At 34.8% G+C, this 19,772-nt stretch overlaps 1 protein-coding gene across 10 annotated transcripts in view; it reads right to left on the bottom strand.

Annotated features, from left to right (window-relative positions):
* Positions 1-19,772, bottom strand: part of NBEA (neurobeachin) — a 456,358-nt gene that overhangs the window by 358,117 nt on the left and 78,469 nt on the right. For all 10 annotated transcript variants that reach the window (XM_064716099.1, XM_064716185.1, XM_064716109.1 and 7 more), the window contains exons 2-6: positions 17,125-17,356; positions 10,780-10,880; positions 10,434-10,529; positions 7,998-8,119; positions 1,211-1,337 (exon numbers count right to left, since the gene is read on the bottom strand). In XM_064716099.1, coding sequence (XP_064572169.1) covers positions 1,211-1,337; positions 7,998-8,119; positions 10,434-10,529; positions 10,780-10,880; positions 17,125-17,356 — 678 coding nt within the window. The remainder of the gene's footprint in view (positions 1-1,210; positions 1,338-7,997; positions 8,120-10,433; positions 10,530-10,779; positions 10,881-17,124; positions 17,357-19,772) is intronic.

The raw sequence follows: 19,772 nt of genomic DNA on the forward strand, positions 1-19,772 counted from the left end.
TTTCATGAGCTAGCACAAAGAAAACTAGTCATTTTTGTATTAAAAATTACCAAAAGCATCTCTTGGTAAGATAGACTACTTCCTCATCAACAAGTAAAGATCAGCTAGATCCCAAGAGGTTATTAACCATACCATAATACAAAAGTTAACAGTTACATTTGTCATTAGATTCAGATGATACTTTAAATGAAAACTGAACTGTCATCAAGATACTTTTCTGGCTATAAAATTGGAAAAATGTGAAAAACAGAATTGATTCACTCCAGTAGATTCAGCAGATATGTGTTTATAAGGCTTTATACAACCCTGAGTGATATGCTAGAGAGAGACATTACTTTGTTTTAAGAAAACCACAAATTACCTCAAAGCTACATGACAAAATTACAATTGGTGATTTTGAACCACAAATACACACCAAGAGAAATAGTGGAACATTAAGTTGATGTGTGAACAAAGGCATTCCCTCCCTAAGAGATTGGTTTCTAAAAAAAAAATAAATTCAAGCACTGAAATTCAATATACAAATTCTAAACCCATAAAAAATAGAAATGGGCTTCATAGCAAAATACACACAAGACTGATATCAGCGACAAAACACATAATGCTTGCTGTACAGAAAAGTCAATGCTTCAGTCAACTAACTGCAACACTGAAGGCCACAAAATCATCATTCCCCTAGGACTACTAGGCATAGAGTAGAAATAAACACTAAAATGATCTAGAGGTGCAATCAAGATTTACTACTAAAAATGAGAAATCCTAAAACATCTCTAAAATGGAAGAAAGTTCAGAGCATTATATCATACAGCATCAGATAATGAAACTCTAGCATTGCCAGCAAAATTTTTCAAGACCTTGGCAACAGTTACCAAGTACAGAATTTTCAGAAACAGAATGAAGATATTTAAGTAATTAAATGTAGCCATTCTACAAATACTCACAATTCATCTCTATCTGAAGCCACTTAAGCAGTAGTTTTGAAAAACATGCTGACTTTATAGAAGCGTCACACTATAAATTATTACATTTCTCTTGAATTGATTCTGAACTGTAACTCTGCATGAACACAAGAGCATTTACTTATAAACGAGGAACTATGATTAACACCATAGCACTAAGGGGATTTTAGCCCTGCTCCCAGAAGGGATAAAGTCCCCTTAGTCAGCACACCTCTAGTGCTCCTCCTTACTGCAAACACCACTTTGCTTACCTTGCGTGGCTGAAAGTCGTACTTCACACAGTGCTGGAAACCTTTGCCTTTTGACTTCAAGGATGTCACTATCAAGCAGTTGCCAACAAAATGAGCAGAATACCCAACACCTTTGCTAGTGCGGAAACTGAAAAGAAAGAATTAAATTGGGAAAAGAGGAATTATTTTATAGTAAAAAGGTCCAAATACTACTTTAATCTGCCGTGAAAAAGAAAATAAATTTGTACCCAGAATAGTGAATCTAATTTTCTTCCACCATTCTTTCTGGAGAGCTACTCACCTTCAGCACTTAATTGATTCCAAGCTACATTTTAAAAATCAGTATTTTTTTTCCCTAGAATACAAGATAGTAAATATTATGTCTATCACGTCTCACCCTCAGTTTCGTAATTAATCATAATTTAAAATAATGCATCTGAATAAAGTTGTGAAAAAATATCCATTACAGAAAAATTGTGAGATGCCTTGCAGTTTTGGGGGGTTCAGAGAACAATGCAGCTGATATGACATACAAATTTGGATTCAAGATAATTATAATACAGAAGAATTATTTTTCAAGACATTAATAAATTATGCTAATGATATACAAAGTTTGAATTTTCTGAGTTGTGGATTTATTTTCATTTGTCAAATGGATAAAGGCCTGAAATTTTAGGAAAGTCAGTTTAACAAGGATTTCCAAGCTTTCTTGTGACAAATATCATAAAGACAGATAAAGCAGAAAACTCGTTCATTTTATATTTGAAATCAAAAGCATTTTAAAAAGAAATTCTAGACTTCTTAAAAAAACACTTTGCAAAGGTAACTGGTGAAAGCTCATGAATGACATTATGGCAAGTCCACATCTACAGCTATGCTGCTTAATCACTTCTGAAAAGCTAAGTACGATGAAGAGCAGTTTGCTTTTAATAATAGGGAGCACAGTGTATACAACTTCTAGAATTTTAATAAATAACCAATGACTGAAATACCAGGTCTAGATGGTGAATTTCATCTGTAAATTCTGAAATTAAGCTTTGCAAATATAAGAAAAAAACCTACTAATTTTGAGGTACAAAGTCCTGTAGCTTACTAATTAGTACTTCCTCATTCTCTTTATGTTGCTAACTTATAAAATAATTATATGTTATTGTATTAATAATGTTTTAAATGGTTTCTTTGTTGAAATATTTTCTTCAAACACTTTGACTAGTTTTTTCCTAGGAATTTTAAGACATGAAAGGTACATGCAAACACTAAGTTCAAATTTCATCTTCCTTTATAGCTGCTGAGATAGTATATTTTTAGTCTACCCTACTACATATAGACAATCTTCATTTTAACACAGAAAAATTTTCATATTCATGAAACTTATTCCATCTTCAGAAGCCTACAGTTAAGTCAATAAGTGTGCATAATTTAAGGAGAGGATCACATTGTTCTCTTTGCTCATTGTCAAAAAAATAGTTAATAAACCATGATCTTATCAGAAAAAATAAACTTTAAAACATAGGTGTTGTGATTATACCCTGAGGTGATCACAGCTTAGACACTCATCTCCTATGAGGGCATTTGTAAAGGAGGTAAAAAAAAAGACATGCAAATTCTCAAATTCTAGAAAACTAATTTTTTTGTAATGACTTAGGACACCTTTTTAAAAACTACTAAAGGATACTTGTTAAAATTTTTAAAAACAAAGTAAATAGAACTGGCAGTAACACCTATAGATGATTTTCCTGCACCCTAATGAACCCTTGCACAGAAGTTCCTACTTCCAGTCTTGAAGTATATATAGTATTTATTTTTTCCCCAATTCAGGTCGTGTCTTCCTCATTCATTCACCTGCTTCTCTATATTGTACCCAGTTTTCTCTCCCCTCAAGCTGCTGTGCTGAAAAGGAGCATTATTCCCTGCCACTGTCTTTAATAAGGGCTTACACAGAACTCTCTTTGCAGAAAAGAAGAAAGCACTTCTTTGATAAACGTAAAATGTCCTCTCTAAATAAACCTAAGACATAACCTAGGAATGAAAAGAAATATTACATGCTGTCCATTACCACTGACCTCAAAACTGAACACTTTGTAACACTGCCATTCCTTTGCATCTTCTGAAGGCTATTTTTAACCAGGATCATGCCAATGATCCTGTTTCTACAATGACCCCATAGGCAGCTCTACCCCTCGACAAAAGGAGCAGTGAACATACTCATGGAAGAATATCACTATACACACATAAATCTGAATTACCCAAATACACAACCACAGCACTGAATTTAGTGCAATAAAAAAAAGGTTATAAAACTCAAAATACAGCTCTTACAATAGGAGCAACTGAATGTGCTGTGAGATGGTTTAAGACTTTGATTTATCTCCTTAGGGTCTTATGCCATTCAAAGAACTTCTCAGTAGGTAACTGCAACTCTCACAATGCCAAATCTGTTTCTCTGCAATGTCATTTCTGAAATGGTCTAAAATAGTTTCATTTAGCAGAATCACATTCTGAAGGATAATAAAATAATACAAAAATTCACTACATTCTGACAGTGTTATATTATTTGATTAGAAATGTCAAATATAATAGTTTCTCTTAAATTACCAACAGCCAACCACTGTAAATATCAACCTTTTTACATGATAAAATATTATTACCATGCATAAAATGCATCCTAATACTTTGAACAAGAGCGAGAAAGCATTTTGAAATAAAGAGTATCTCTTGAAGAAATGTCTACATCTTTCAAATTTTCTCCCTTTCCTATCCGTATTGGTTACTGGGCTGATTTTAACTCCATTATGGTCAAATCAGACTGTTCCTGAAATTTTAAACACTGAGTTGTCCTTAAGTGTGTAACTTCCTGGAGTTCAGCACACAAACATGAGAAAACAATGAAATAATGAAAAAACTGCTCATTTCTTAGCATGGCTCTTTGCCTTGGAATAGAATGAATGATTTTATAAACATGAATTGTTTTTCCTCCAAATTAATTAGATTTCTAATATAAGAGAAATTAAGAAGCTGAGTACTCAAATTTGTTCTGTTTACCTCAACATTATACTATACAATATTAATCTTGATATTTTCCTTCTTGCCAAAGGTAACATAGGCTAGGACTGGTCTATAGAATACTCCAAAGTTCCCTTACCAATTACCTACATGTGCAGAACTTGCCACATCCATAGATGACATGCATGGAGACAACAAGAGCAGCATCATCAACAGCCATATGGTTTTATGAGCCTTAAATTAACCTCCCATATCAGCCTTAAATTAACCTCCCATATCAGCTGTAGAAAAAAACCAATTTTGCTACAGTTTGTTCATATAACCTTTACAATTGTGCTTCCTTTCAGCCAGTTTCTCACAGCAGCTACTGAATGTTATTACACTTCCATAGCAAGAGAGCATTCTTCCTTCCACCAGTGGGATTCCAGTTTCTTTAGGTTAGGATTTTATGAGCAATTTAACCTATGTTCATAGTACCATTATTGATAAGGTATTTATTCATTCTTGCCTGAATGGTGTGGGTGAAATTTGCTTTCTACTAACTTTAGAATTCCACTACAGGCTTTTGCAACTGTTCTGCATTATCTCTGTTATCATAAGTTCAAAAGAAGGTCTGAAAATACTAGACAGCTTGATTTTTGGATGGTTTTGGTTTTTTTCTTTCCTTCCTGTCTCTACATCTGTAAAACTAAAACATAGAACACACTTTCAGAAGTTTTAACCATTCTTCCATTTAATGTTTGTAGAAGCATTTGGACTTTCTGTGGACAAAAAACAACTACGATATACCAGCCTCATTTCACCTTCTAATTCTTTTACAGAACCTGATACATAATCTTATAGAAAACATCTCTTAAAAATAAAAGAACACAAAAAAAACCCTCAATAAACCAATCAGCATCTGGATTGATCACATGTAATTCAAGACCTTACTTAATAATTATGTTACCCATCTCTTTTTTTAGCAGGAACAAGTAAAATGGTTAAGGGGATGGAGACTTCCCAGTTGAGAGTGCCATAGGCGAGTCCTAAATATCTAAATTCTTCATGACAAAGAATCTACACCTTATTTTTAAAGAAACATTTCCAACAATCTGTTAAAGTGTGATAAGGATTACTATTACTATTATTTTTTTTTTACTATGTCTTACAATTGTGATAGTGACGATAGTACTATGTATCTAAAAGTCTGAATTTTCTTATTTTGCAGTCTACTCACTGGATCTCCAATTAAAAAAACCAACCAACCAACCAAACAAACAAAAAAAAAAAACCGAAAAATTCTCATTCATTATAAAATGTGTTTTCCAAGTGACAATTCACTCCCAAGGGTTTCTGAATAGTACCAGTTTTACCCATGGTCTCTTAAAAGAAGCAAGTCTGAACTGTAACTGGCATTCCAGCAATGCTTTTGCCAAGATTTCAGGAAGGGATCACATCACCTTTATTGCCATCTCTGTTTGTTCAGACTATCCTTAAAAAGATCACATTAGCTCTTTCAGTTAGAGCAATGGAAATGGATTTTATGGTCAGTTGGTAACGTATAAAAATCCTTAACATCCTGCTATAATTCCTGCTTTTTAACATATGGCTATTCATTCCATAAGCATGGCAGCCATCACCCACTGCTAGGTACATGATATTGGTTGGCTTTTACTAAAATTTCTGCTACAGAATTCTGAACCTTACCCTTTGAATTTGACTGCTCTGCCTTTTTCTTATTTATTTTTCATGCAGATGTCAGACTTCTAATTTTCTTCCAGGATTGTCACACTCGATCTATAATTGGTAAGATAGCTACGATACTATTCCAATATAGAAGTATTAATAGGCTGTCAGCAGCTGCCCAACACCATCCTCAGAGATACCTAAAATTACATTTTTTAGAAATAACCAAACCAGCACACAATTCTTGAAGCAGGGTTTAGCATGTCCCTAATAACAGAACAGTGGCAATTTTCCCTCACATGTGGCAAATGAGAAAGCATTCACTATTCTTTTCCATTTTTGAGTTTTTGCATAATGGTTGATGTGATGTAACTGCTGTCTCACACGACAAAGGCACTGCACTCACTTAAAGACTTGAGTTATTTATACAACCCATATTTCACCTAAGCTGAAAAAGATATTACATGACCAAAAATCATGTCGAAAGAAAATACACATTTGTTTTGGTATCTTTCTCTTGGTGGTGGTTGTGTATGACAACTTTCATGCAGCAAAGTCTGAAACCTGTGTAAAGTTTAGATGCATATTTTTTCCTGTTTTGAATTATTAATTAGACCTTGACTTAATTTATTATATAAAAATAAGAATAATTTGCATTGCTCCTGTCATGGCAAAGTCTGCAGGGCTACATCTTAGACCCTGTGTTTTTCAACATTTTCATTTCATGACTTGGATGCAGGACTGGAAGGGATGAAAGCACATTTGCAGATGGTAGAAAACTGGAAGGAGATGTTGACCCATTTGAAGGCAAGAAGGTCCTGCAGAGACAAACTGAAAAATAAGAGGACTGGGAAATCACCAACCACATGAAGTTCAAGAAAAGCAAGTGTGGGATTCTGCAACTGGGATGAGGAAACCCTGGATGGACAAACAGGCTGGGGAATGTGATGCTGGAAAACAGCGGCTTGGAAAGGGCCCTGGGGGTCCTGGTTGGTTGCAAATCAAATTTGAGCCAGCAGTGCCCTGGCAGCCAGGAAGTCCAGGTGTGTCTGGAAGTGCATCAGGCACAGCACGGCCAGCCAGGCAAAGGAGGGGATTGTTCCGCTCTGCTCTGAGCTGGGGTGGCCTCACCTCGAGTGCTGGGGGCAGTTTTAGGCACCAAAATACTAGAAAGATGTTAAACTATGGGAGAGTGCCTGAAGGAGGGCCACAAGGATGGTGAAGGGCCTGGAGGGGAAGCTGTATGAGAAGTGGCTGAGGTCACTTGGTCTGTTCAGCCTGGAGGAGAGCACATTGCAGTTACAACTTCATTGTGAGGGGAAGAGAAGAGGCAGGCACTGATCTACAATCTCTGTGACAGGACCAGTGACAGGACCCAAGGGAACTGCCTGAAGTTGTTTTGGGGAAGGTTTATGTTGGATATTAGGAAAAGATTTATCACCCAGGGGTTGTTGGGCCCTGAAACGGGCTCCCCAGGGAAGTGTTCACAGCACCAAGCCTGACCAAGTGCAAGAAGTGTTTGGACAATGCTCTCAGGCACATGGTGTGATGGGGATGGTCCTGGGCAGGGCTGAGTTGGACTCAATGCTCCTGATGGGTCCCTTTCAACTCGACAGATTCTGTGATTTCCTTCTGAGATCAGTATATATTCAGTTTCTTTTATTTCTTTCATTCACATAAAACTTTCTCATTTTTGGGGAACCAGTCATCAGTTAACCATTTTTATATCCATAGATCTACTTTCTATTATCTTTAGCTAATGCGCAAACTGTGCACTCCAAGTTTAACAGATTTATTTTGCAGCACTGACATCACCTGAGAATCTTAAGCACCATAAACAAATAATATGACAACATTTTCCATTTAAAGGTCTAAGAATTAATATATCTTAGAATTTCTAAAGAAACCACAACACTAGATTTTATGGTTTATCTACAAGGCACATGTATTGAGTCCATGGATTTCTGAATCACAAAGCAAAAAGGAACAGATGGTTTTCTAAGAGTTTGTATACAGTGAGCAGTCATTAAAACCTTCAGATATTTGGCAGGGGTGGGGGCAAAGCATGTCAGAGACTAAAAGATAAGAAAGATTAACTGTTGTTGGGAAGCCAGAACAAACCATAACTGCTACTTACCAATAGAGATAGGGTTTATCCTTATCTACATTGATATTGTTTAGGGGATCCATACGAAACCAGGTATTAAGAGTAAACCCATTTTGATAAGGCCACTTAGCAATAGGAGGCAATGCAATTGCCTGGACAGAGGAAAGAAAAAAAGAAACAAATAATTAGTTTTTTGAGAAATACTGTTAAAAGTATTTCTCAAATACTTTTTGCCTTCGCAAAATTCTGTGTCATTCTAGATCTGCAGATCTGCTTTAACTTTCAAATATGAATTATAGAAAAAATCCTTTAAATAGTGCTTTTGAATTAATGTATTACTTTTCTATCTATTTTAAAATAATTTAAATTACATAAATTCTATCAATAGAGGACACAACATTAAATTTGTGAATGGGCGATATTAAGAGAACAAAAAGAAAAACTACTCCTTCAGAAATTAAACTATAAATTCAGCTTCTAACAATTATTAATCTCACCATTAAACTTAAAAATAAAATCAAATTAATCAAAACATAAAATAGAGATTCATTGTTAAAACTAAAATTAAACATTTCAAAGAACACCTTTGGGATATGGTTTCTGCCTCCTGAGAGACAGTTTCCTGCCTGAAGCAGAAGAGCTACTTGATGACAAAAGGGAACCTGGGAGTAGTACTACTACCAAGCACAAAGTGTGCTCCAACTGGAGTGACTAACATGCCACCTGCACAGACTGGTAGAGATGTAATAGGTACTGAGAAGAGCCCTGCAGCTCTCAACAGCGTATCTGTAGAATCTTGGCTCCTTCATACTGCCACTGAAGTCCTGGATGCACAAGGAGCTCACACTTAACTTTAGATAGAGCCAACCTGAAATCTACAATGCTGATTAAAAGCTATGGTGTTTCTCTGCCTAATGTCAACCTTGTGCATCACACCTGAAAACCAACTCAGTGCTAGTGAAGTAGATCCTGTTCACTCTTGCTTCTAAAGAAGTGCTTTGTTTTTTGGATCATTTTATAAATTTCTGCCCATGGTTCACTTCAGAGGATGTATCCTCTCCAGAACCTCATAGTGTAATCCAACAGGCACTAATAAAGAAGTGTAAATTTGAAACTTATATTTCTTGATTTACAGGTGTGCAGTTCATCATGAGTAGTAAGTGAAACAAGATCCTGGAAGAATCAAAGGAAAGGGACTCTGCATTTCAATCAAGAATTCCTATTATAGATGCACATCTTTGGACAGGAAGGAATATTTAAAATTCTTCTCCTGCAAAATCTTTTTTGAACCTCTGATAAAAAATTAAATTTAAGAGAGAAATTTCATCAGGGTTTGCCTCTGAAGCCCAGAAATGTCAAAGCAGTATCCCTGTAGACATTCATATTCTGCAACACCTTTCTTGCTGGTGGATGTACTTGTAAAAGATGTTAACTGTGGTTTTAATTTAGTGGGAAATAATGAAACTTTGCCTTTCAAAACTTAGTAATTAATTCTTTACACAATCTGCCCTATGCATTTTGCTGACACATCTGTTTATAAGGCTGGATATCAAATAAGATCAAAGACTTAATCCAGCAAAAAGTATCCCAGGTGTAAAACAGTGATTATCAGCCAGTTTACTTTCCTGATGCAATCTGCCACTCTGATAAGTCTGTTCACAAGGAATGGATGTAGCAATTTGTGCTTAAAGAAAATTATCAGTGCTGTTGATGGATGAAATGCAGGTAGAGCAGCCTTCATGCACTGGCATGAGAAAACAGGAATCTCAGGATTATTTTCTGTTAGAAAATTCCACATTCTACTTGAGCATATACCTACCATTCTATACCAGAATGGAACCATACCTTAGATTTCTATTCCCTAGTATTAACTATTTTTATTTACTCTCTCAATCTACAAATCTGTAGACAATACTTTAATTTATTTGTAGAGGAGTTTTTTTTGAAAGTACATGCAGTGAATGGAAGAGAGAATATCTACTTGGGAAGGCTTGGAAAGGAATACAATTTCACCATTCTAAGTTATCTCCACTGCCCTGATGGAAAGGAAACAGTTGATGGAATTCAGACAAAACAAAACCTTTATAAAAAATTTATGACTAAGCAGGCACTGTAAACTGTGATGATGCAGACAAGTTCATTTCCTGATTTTTTCTCAACTCTTTCCTTTATATAATATTGATTACATTATTCTAATAAAATAACACTCTTCTTTGGAATTTTCAGGTTTCTCTTTCACATTAACTTCCCCAGACCAAAATCTGCTGCTTAATATTCCATCCTCACAAGTGCAACCTCTCAACAACCCAGCTGCCTTGCAAGTCTGTGGAATGCAATGTCTACACCACTCAAACATGTATTTCCACTCTTATTTCTTTTTCAAGAACTTCTGAAACCAAATGAAGAGAAATGCAAATGAGGAGTTTATTTGTTCCTGAAATTGTAGAATTTTGGTTGAAAACTTACTGCAGCACTACAGCCTGGGAAGTTGAAAAAGGTATCAGGCCCATGTCTCTGTGGCATCTGATTAAGGACTGATAATAATTTAACTGCATGTCTTGGCTGTGAAAAAAAGAAAATTGCACAAAAGTCAATACAACCATTTTTGTACTCGCTAAGCTACAAAAGAAAGCGGACAGTTTTCAAATAACAGAGCAAATTAACTTTAAAATAGTTAGCAAAAATACTTCTTGAACATATGTTCAGTCAACATGAGAAAACAAATTCAAGTTTATATGTCCCGGGAGACAGTTTATGTTAACTTCAGGCTCTAATGGAATGACACTTAATGCTTTATCTGATCACAGCTTACCCAAATTCCATTTTCCCCTCGAAGCATGCTGAACAAAAGCTTCAACTCCTTGACAGTGATGCTGTAGCTGGCAAGAACCCCCAACATATCAACTAGGAGATCTTCAAAGGAAAATAAAGTTATTCTGAACTCTGAATTTCATTGCTTTGATAAACACAAAAAAAATCTGAAAAAATTAATACCTTTAAAAGTAAGTGTATTCACACATTCTAAAAACCCAACTTACTTGTATTGAATATTTTACAAAGTATTTCATGTTAAATTTTGCATCATACTTTGAAAAAGGTATTGCATTTATAGAGCATTAATTCTTCCCATTTCACAACATGCATCACACATGATAAACTTGTCCTTCCTGCTGTATGTTTTTCGGATAAGAGTTCCTTTCTTCTTCTGAAGTTAACATTTTTCAAAAAATTTTGACCCAAAGATTGCTTTACAATAACCTAATCCCAGCATTTTATATTATAATTTGTGTAATTTCCCCATTTTTGCTACAGTGATGCTTCTGATCTTTACTGTAATGAAAGGCCAGGGGAAAATAAAAGAAAATTAACACCTCCCTCTGGCTCCTGCAAAAAAAAAAAAAAAAACAAACCCAAACTAACAAAAAACCCCACAAAACCAATCAAACAAAAACCCAGCAATCAAACCAAACAATAGCAAACCAACAAAAAACCATAAGGAAAACAAACAAACAGAAATCATAGGAAGAAAAAAATTAAAGAGCTTAATAAAAAGAAGGGATCAAAATTGTTAACAGGATTATGGAACACAGCTTTCATTACAATGTCTCAAAACCCATAAGCTTTAACAGTAAGAACATTAAACAGAATCTTCCTTTCAGAGATTATTAGGTTTAAAATTACTTATTTAAAACCCCAGAATTCCATTTTAAGAATTTGTTCGTTTGTGAGATGCTGAATCTTTGCTTATACTCCACACTTTTATCAGGAATAAAATGGACTAAAGAATTAGGACTTCCTCAAGTGGGAGGTAAAGCAATTTGCTCATATTCACAGATGGGGCATAAGAATTTAATTCAAAGATCAAGCAGTGAAGTCCAGAGTTTTCAAAACAAAAGAGCTATGACACAACAGACTCAGCATTAACACATTTTCCCCAGCTGTTCAACAATCACAGAATTCCCTTGCCCCTCTCCTGCCTCCCTGCTAAAACTTGTGGAAGACACGACTTTCTACAGATAAGTTGACATTTTGTTGTAGGACTGCATGTTATTCTTGTTCATTAGGGAAAGGATGACTCTTACAGGGGCTGACAAAGAATAGTTTTTAGGAGAAACAATTCTTTCCAAAGACATTTCACATTCATATTTTGTTTTAAAACAAATTTTCTCTTTGCAAATGCTTATATATGTGGTCTTGAGCAAAAGCATTAATATTTATTTAGCTTTTTCCACAATGATACTAGCCTTTGATCTTTAGCAAGCAAAAGGCATGTGCGAAAAATGAAATATCATTTAATTTACAGAAGACATACTAAACTGCTTGGTGACTGAAATTGCCTATCAGGAAAGGCAGAAGAAAAGCATTAGAACTTAGCAGATATTTTCACTGTAAATTCTGAATACATCCCTAATCTCCAAGTATAGATTCCCCCCCCCCCACCTTTCTTTAATCTTCCCTTTAAAAACACTGCCACATACATTTGTGACAGAATTAGGGAAAACAAAATACACCTAAGAAAAATAAATGCCTTTTCTTTCGTGGTGGTGCTATGACTCAGCTCCCCCAGTACCTGCCCCTTTCACAGTGGTATCCAGCCTGCAGTGTAAAGCTGGCACATCCTGTACATGATCAGAAACTGGGAACAGCCACAGTGAGCACTCAGAAAAGGAAACAAGCACAAGTGAATACTAATCTTTGGCTGACAATTTCCCAATTCCTATTTTGTAGTTTCAGCTTTCTTTTCAGATCAAGGGACTGCAAATTTTGCTTCCCTTATAAAGAAAAAATGTTGTGTGGAAGCGAAGTTGTCTGGTGAAAATCAGAACACCATTAAAAAAAGAGGAAAAAAGTACAAATTAATACAGTCAAATCAGAAATTATTGCAAGTTTTAAAAATCACTGAATGTGTGCTGCTGTGTGTCACTGGTATAGCCCTGTACTACCTTATGGCACAAAAAAAATCTTATTTCTACTGAAGATGTGGATAACCTACAGGCATTAGAAATACATATTTATAAGTAATGAATTAAACATCGATGGAGAGAAACAAACATAAGCTCCGTAATTATGTAACTCTGGGTAAAACAATGACCTGGAAGATAGAAGCCCAGTAGATAACAAGCAAAGGTAAAGCAAACAACATCTGTGGAAGTTGAAGCACTTAAGGCTATTTAAAGGTTCTTTTTTCAATATAAAGACTTAAAAATAATTATTACATAACTTTATTCATACTTATTAGAAATCTCATAAAAGAGTCAGTCCCATCTGGTTTATAAACCCTAGTAATCCACTCATCTATAAATGGACTAAGGTCAGAAAGCATACTACAACTGGATTTTTTAATGTCTACTTTTTTTAATATTAAATAAGATTACATATATAGCTGGAATCCATTATCTCATTTTAGAAACAAGATTGTATATAATAATATTAAGTCCAGAAGGAGAAAACAGACAGCTTCCCATTTTCAAAGTATTTCTAATTTCTATTAATGGCACCTTCTGAATACTTTCATATTAAGCAGTTTTCATAGGATTTATAAATTAACCAGTAACTTTGAAGGAATGCTTAACTCAGTCACTTAATATGAAAATACAATAGGAAAATGCCTGCCTGTCTTTCAAGTAACAATGCACATATATCAAAATGAAGGGTCTGGCATTAACTTTGGAAGACACATTAAACAGCAGTCGAAAGAAAACTTCAGGAAACTACCCTCATGTCTTCTTAGCCTCTTAATATTATATGGCCATGAAATTGTGAATTTTAACTCTTGTTAGTGTTGTAAATCAATTTTTACAGGTCATAATAGACAATGTGATAATTTTGCAGTTTTTCTTACAGAATAGGTTGAAAGAGGAAAGCTTGTTAGCAGCCCATTAATGACAGAGCTGTGAAAAACCAATGCTGTTGCTTGGAAACTATGAACTGTTTCAGTGCTTAAGAATTCAGTCCCAGCAGTTTTAGAGCAATTACCTACATCATCACAACATAACTGTGAGGAAAAAATGGGACTTAGGTGAGACATATCGACTCTCTATGAGATCAGGCTGCTCTCTCATCCATTGTTCAGACCTCTCAGACGGAACTACAGACAAGCTATCCCAGAGAGTCCCTCTGAGCAGGCGAACTGCTTCACTACTCATCACCTGGAAACAGAACTGCAAAACCTGAGCCCCTCAAGGAAGGTCCTGTGCAAGTGTTAAAAAAAAAGCACCAATCATCTATGAAAATATTTTCTCCTAAACTATTGATAGAATTGCTGACCATTCTCTATATTCGTATAACAGATTGTCACAGTATAAAGATTTGTTTGTGAAAGGTGATGCTTCTGGAAAGCAAACTGAGCTGATTTGGGTTGCCATTGAGACTTTCAAAATGATTAAGCTTTTATTCCTCACCACACAATCTGTAAAATTGCATTGAGTTAAATATTTAAAGTACTCAGAATCTCATGGATCTGAGAGTCTTCATCTAAGCAGACAGAAAAATTCTTCTCATTGCAAAAGTTTGGGTACGTGTTCATTTGCTGCTGTCTTACTATCATAAAATCAGAGAAGAGTGGCTTCAGACTTAGACTGGTCCTGAAAGTGAGCTATCAGAACATTAAACAAGCATTATTGCCTGTCTTGTCTATTTAAAACCTATCTAGGTCTAATCAAAATGTTCCACAAAGGAACAAGAGACACGACCTAAAAACAAACAAGCAACTCCCAGAGAAGCAAATTACAAAATAAAACCAAAAAAGCCTGTACCATTTGCAGATGATAAAAGCCAATTTCAAAACATTGAGCTGACAGAGTATTAGCAACTGTTTTGGGAAAACAGTGGTAGCAGTAAAAATTAACACAGGTCTTGTTCAAACCATCCTCCCCTTAATGCTAAAAATCATTTTAACACAAAATTTCTTATTTTAACCCCTGGCTTTGGGAAGCTCATAGAAATATTTGAGGCAAATAAATTTTACAATTATGACCTCAACATCTGCATTAGGAAACAAAGATACTGCTTTAGTTGTTACTGATTTTGCTCAATATCAAAACAGTTATTACATGACCTTTTTTGTTACTTCTGACTTATTACCAATATTATTACCCCTTATAAAAGGAAACTAATGTACTTACAAAAATCAAGAGATAAAAGCAAAATGATCAATTCGCTTACTTCCATGTCTTTTAAAAAAAAACCCTCCAAAAATTGTCTATTTATAGTTATGAGAGAAAAACTCCAGGAAATATGATTCCGTTCAATTCCTGCTCATCATACATAGATTATACTCAGATAATTTGAAACACACTGCAAGCTAAAATGTCATCAGAATTCCAATTTTCAGTTTTATTTTCAGCTAAATATGCACTCCTTTCATCCATGTAAGCACACCAAAGAACAAGCTTACTGAAGTTTTTTGTGCAGAAGGCCTCTTTCTGAAGCACTGTGTGACCACTCAGAAAAAAGATTATTAAGTAGAGGATCCATTAGGTTGATTTTTTTATTATTATTTACTACCCCTGGCTTATATTAATGTCTGTAAATTCAAAGAGTTTTTTTAATTCCCAAATGCTCCTAAAAGCCAGATCACATGCTCTTGATTTCTGGCATCCACAATTAATTAGGCAGTTAAAAAAAAACCAACTCTCTAATGGAGGCACTATTACAGTGCTCTATGCCTCATATACAAGTACCACTCACAGATGCTTAAATTGGATAAATTTTGTTGGTGGGATTACTCATGTAAGAAAATTATTTCCATGAGTAAAACCCTGAAAAATTTTAGGATATAAATTTTTGTTCCCATCATATAATGTGTTATATTTAACATGGAATAAAAGAGTATCTTTACCCTTACACTATTCTGACATACCATACTTACAAATATCATAAAACAAAACTTCTTTGGTGAAAACCATCATTTATGAATCTATTGGTCTGTTGTACTTCAGTCTGAATTTCACTGTACAGTATTTAGTATAACACATGATTTTAGCATTTAGAGAAACATTTCTAAAGAAGATGTTGATTATGACTTGCTTTGAAAAACAGAATGTAGCTTTTCCAAATACTTAATATTACAAACACATTTATACTGAAACAAAAAGAAAAAAGTACAAGGAATAAATCATTCCTCAGTAATACAGTTTTCATCCTACTGCAATCATCTTCTTGCTTCTTGTCTGAAATCCTTGCTAGTTTACTGTTCCAAAAACCTGTATATGTGTCAGGAATCAGATCATCAACTAAAAGATTAGAATTACAGAAGGTAAACCTCTGACATTTTTCAAAAATGCCTCACAATGTCAGGCATTGTGAGACAGCCTCACAATCCTACCATCAGTCACAAATTATGTAAGAAATAAGAACTTTGCTTTCACACTGTATTGAAAGAAAATGCCTAAGCTCCCTCAGGGAAAATAAATAGTAATAATATCAATCTCCTCAGGTGCCATATTTAAATGTGATGAGCAAACCTGTTCTGTGTCCAAGTAAACAGGATTATAATGCGTACCCTGCTATGGAGAGGATGGAATGTGGAATACCATAAACTCCTTCAAATATACTATGAAAACCTTAACTGGGCAATGACTTCATCACTTATTTTCAGCAAACAAACAAAGCATGCTCTTTTTTTAATGCTGCAAAACATTATAGAATGTTAAAACCCACAAATGTAAAAAATTAAAATATAGGTATCACAGGAATACATTATGGAATGACTGTTTAATGTAATCCATATGTCCAGCATTCAAACCTGTAAATAATACCTGTTATGCTGTCATATGAAGTTATGTTTAAAATGGATCTAGCAATTCTGGCATCACGATTAAAAATGACCAATGTATATAAAAATTAAAATATTGCCTTGTAGTTAAAAAGTCTAAAACATTGGTTTTGATTATTTTAAATTGTTTTTATCACTAAGATACAATATATTCTCAAATGAATTAACACCCAGTTATTTTACACCAGGTATCTACCGAGGTTACAAACTAAGAACATATTTGTCGTTTTCCTGAAATTAATAAAAAAGTACTTCTGAGTCAACAGCAGTACTAATGAAAACATCACTTTTAAAAACCAAAACATCCCATACCCTTCCATAATCCCAAAACATTGGCAAGTCAAGAATGCAATAACTATTTTATCAGCTGGCAATTTATACCTGCAATCATGTCGTCCACAGTACTCATCTTCAGCAGTACCTGTTCAATTAAGCCAACTTCTGTGCTGGTCTGTAAATTACGGACACTTTTACGTAGAATTGCAGTGAACATACTCCAGATTTCTGCTTGGCACGTCACATCACAGTGCTCCAAAAGCTCTGACATGCACGTGATGCTCTCTGCATCCTGGATTATAAAGTTCATCTCTAGATCAAATTCACCACCAACCAGCTAAAAAAGAAAAGAAGAACATTATTACAATGTGAAATACATACTTTAGTGTCTCTCATACCTTCATTGTGACCAATACAGAATATGTTTTACATGGTTAGAGAAGTAACTTCGATAAGAGAAACTAATAGCTATGCTTTCTATATTTGAAGCATTCCTCCTTGTGAAGTACTTGATAAGGTAGCCTGGCCCAGAGAGATGTAGTGCAGAACCTAAAAAGTTCTGAAAGAAATTGAGGCTTTTCCACCATTCTCTGAAATTTGCCCACTCAAAAATAAAAAGACACTAAAATTAACTCAGCTTTTTCTCCTGACATAAGCCAACATTTGCCCTTAGTTATGCATTTGGAAGACCTTACTGCCTTTTCCATTATCCCACCCAAACAGTCATGCAGTCATGGTTGAAAAAAGAACAACTCATCTGCTCTGGAGTAACGAAGACATACAAAATTTACATTATTGTACCATGCATCACTCATTGTGAGGTCAAGGAAACCAGCTGGCTGGTGCAAGGGAGAGATTGCACCAGGAAAGGATCAAGCATTCAGATAAGAAGTGAGTTAACAGCAGTTCTAATGAAATGACAGCCTGACTCCTATTTATCCAGGTACTGACAAAACACTTTCCAAAGTCCTAAGCTCCAATAAAACACAACAACAACCAGGTGTGTATTAGGAGGGAGAGAAAAGCAAACCAGTAGAAGATGATATAATCAAGACCAAATATATCTTCAGGAATGGAATTCAACAATTTTGATCAGTCATTTGTGTAACTTAAAAAAGCTGAACTCAACAAAATCTACTAAACCAAATATAAAATTTCATTTAAAAAAACCCGCCATTTTAATGGCATAAAAATCTTTCAGTTCTGAAGGAAACACAGTCTGACTCTCATGAATCCTACTTTATCCTAATAACTTTGAAGAATTTTGAAAATACCAGTGTGAAATTTCACAGAATCATGGAATCAAAGAATGGCTTATGTTGGAAGGGACCTTTAAGATCATTTTGTTCACACTGCCATGGACAGGAACATTCCCCTTGACCAGGTTACTTAAAGTCCCAGCCAGTCTCTCTGGGAAACTTGTTCCAGTGCTTCACCACTCTCACAGTAAGAATTTCTCCCTAATATCTAATCTAGACCTTCCCTCCTTCAGTTAAGGCCTTCCCCCTCTCAACCCAGCACATGCCCTTGTAAAAACTCCCTGTCCAGCTCTCTTTTAGGCTCCCTTTGAGTTCTATAAGGTCTCCCGGGAGCCTTCTTTTCTTCAGGCTGAACAAGCCAAGTCTCTCAGCCTGTCAGTAACACTAATTTTAGTAACTGTAAATATATTACACAAAATAATGGAATAAATTAATATTAAAATACCTTTAAGAATTTTGCTCTATTTGTTTAATGGAGTTACATAATTAAAATCTCAATAAAAAGCTTAAATTAAAGATATTCAAAGAATTATCTCTTATAAGCGCATAATTTCAACAGTCAATTTTAATAGAAGGCAATTCTATGGCCTGTTTAAAAGCAGTTTGTATTGACTTGGAGTTAAACTCTAAAAAATAAGCAAGTTGAAATACTATGCAAACTTTTTTTGGTGGCTAAGCCTATCCAAATATTCAAAGACTTCTTTCATAACCCATCTTCAGATAATTAATACAATACATTTAGCTTCCACCCTAATTCATACTTTGCATTCACTTTCAAATTACTTTTTCCTCTATCAATTAATTGCTAATAATAATTATAATTTTGTAACATAAAAGATTCTAATATGCTAAATATATAAACTGACTACCTCCTTAGTTCTCCTGAGACATTTAATTACATTCAAATAAAAAACTATTATCCTAATTATAATTAGTACTTTAAATTAAAACTTGTGACTGCATAGCATATATTTGCATATTTGGTAAACACATGATGTGTACCAAAGGAAGGCAAATAAAATTCAAGGTTAGAAACACACTATTTCTATGTTCATTATTTAGAATTATGAAATTTTTCATAGAGGTTTTTACTCTCTTTTCAAGAAACCCAGGCAGAGTTGTTATTTCTGAAAACAGCAGCAACTTGTGCCTACTTCATCCGCAATCTGCATTGTTGTGTTTTCAGACATCTCTTCACCTCTTCATCTCTTCACCAGGATGAGCCTCTCTAAAATTATGTCAAAAACACACAGAAGTAAAACAGCCACCTGTAGAAGACATTCAATTGAACTCCCTTAGATTAATATTCTGAGATGAAAGTAAACATCTCCTGGAAGTGTCTACTTTCCTCTATTTCTTTCCATGGAGGAAATCTAGGATGAAGAATTGTATCTGCTGAGAGTTCATCACTGGATTCATTCAAAGGCCATGTGGTCACAGATCAGAACAACGGGCCTTAGTGGGCCTGGCTTTTGCAAGAGAACCTCCAGACTT

This window comes from Zonotrichia leucophrys, chromosome 1 (assembly GCF_028769735.1).
Source record: "Zonotrichia leucophrys gambelii isolate GWCS_2022_RI chromosome 1, RI_Zleu_2.0, whole genome shotgun sequence".
In the NCBI taxonomy this organism is placed as follows: domain Eukaryota; kingdom Metazoa; phylum Chordata; class Aves; order Passeriformes; family Passerellidae; genus Zonotrichia; species Zonotrichia leucophrys.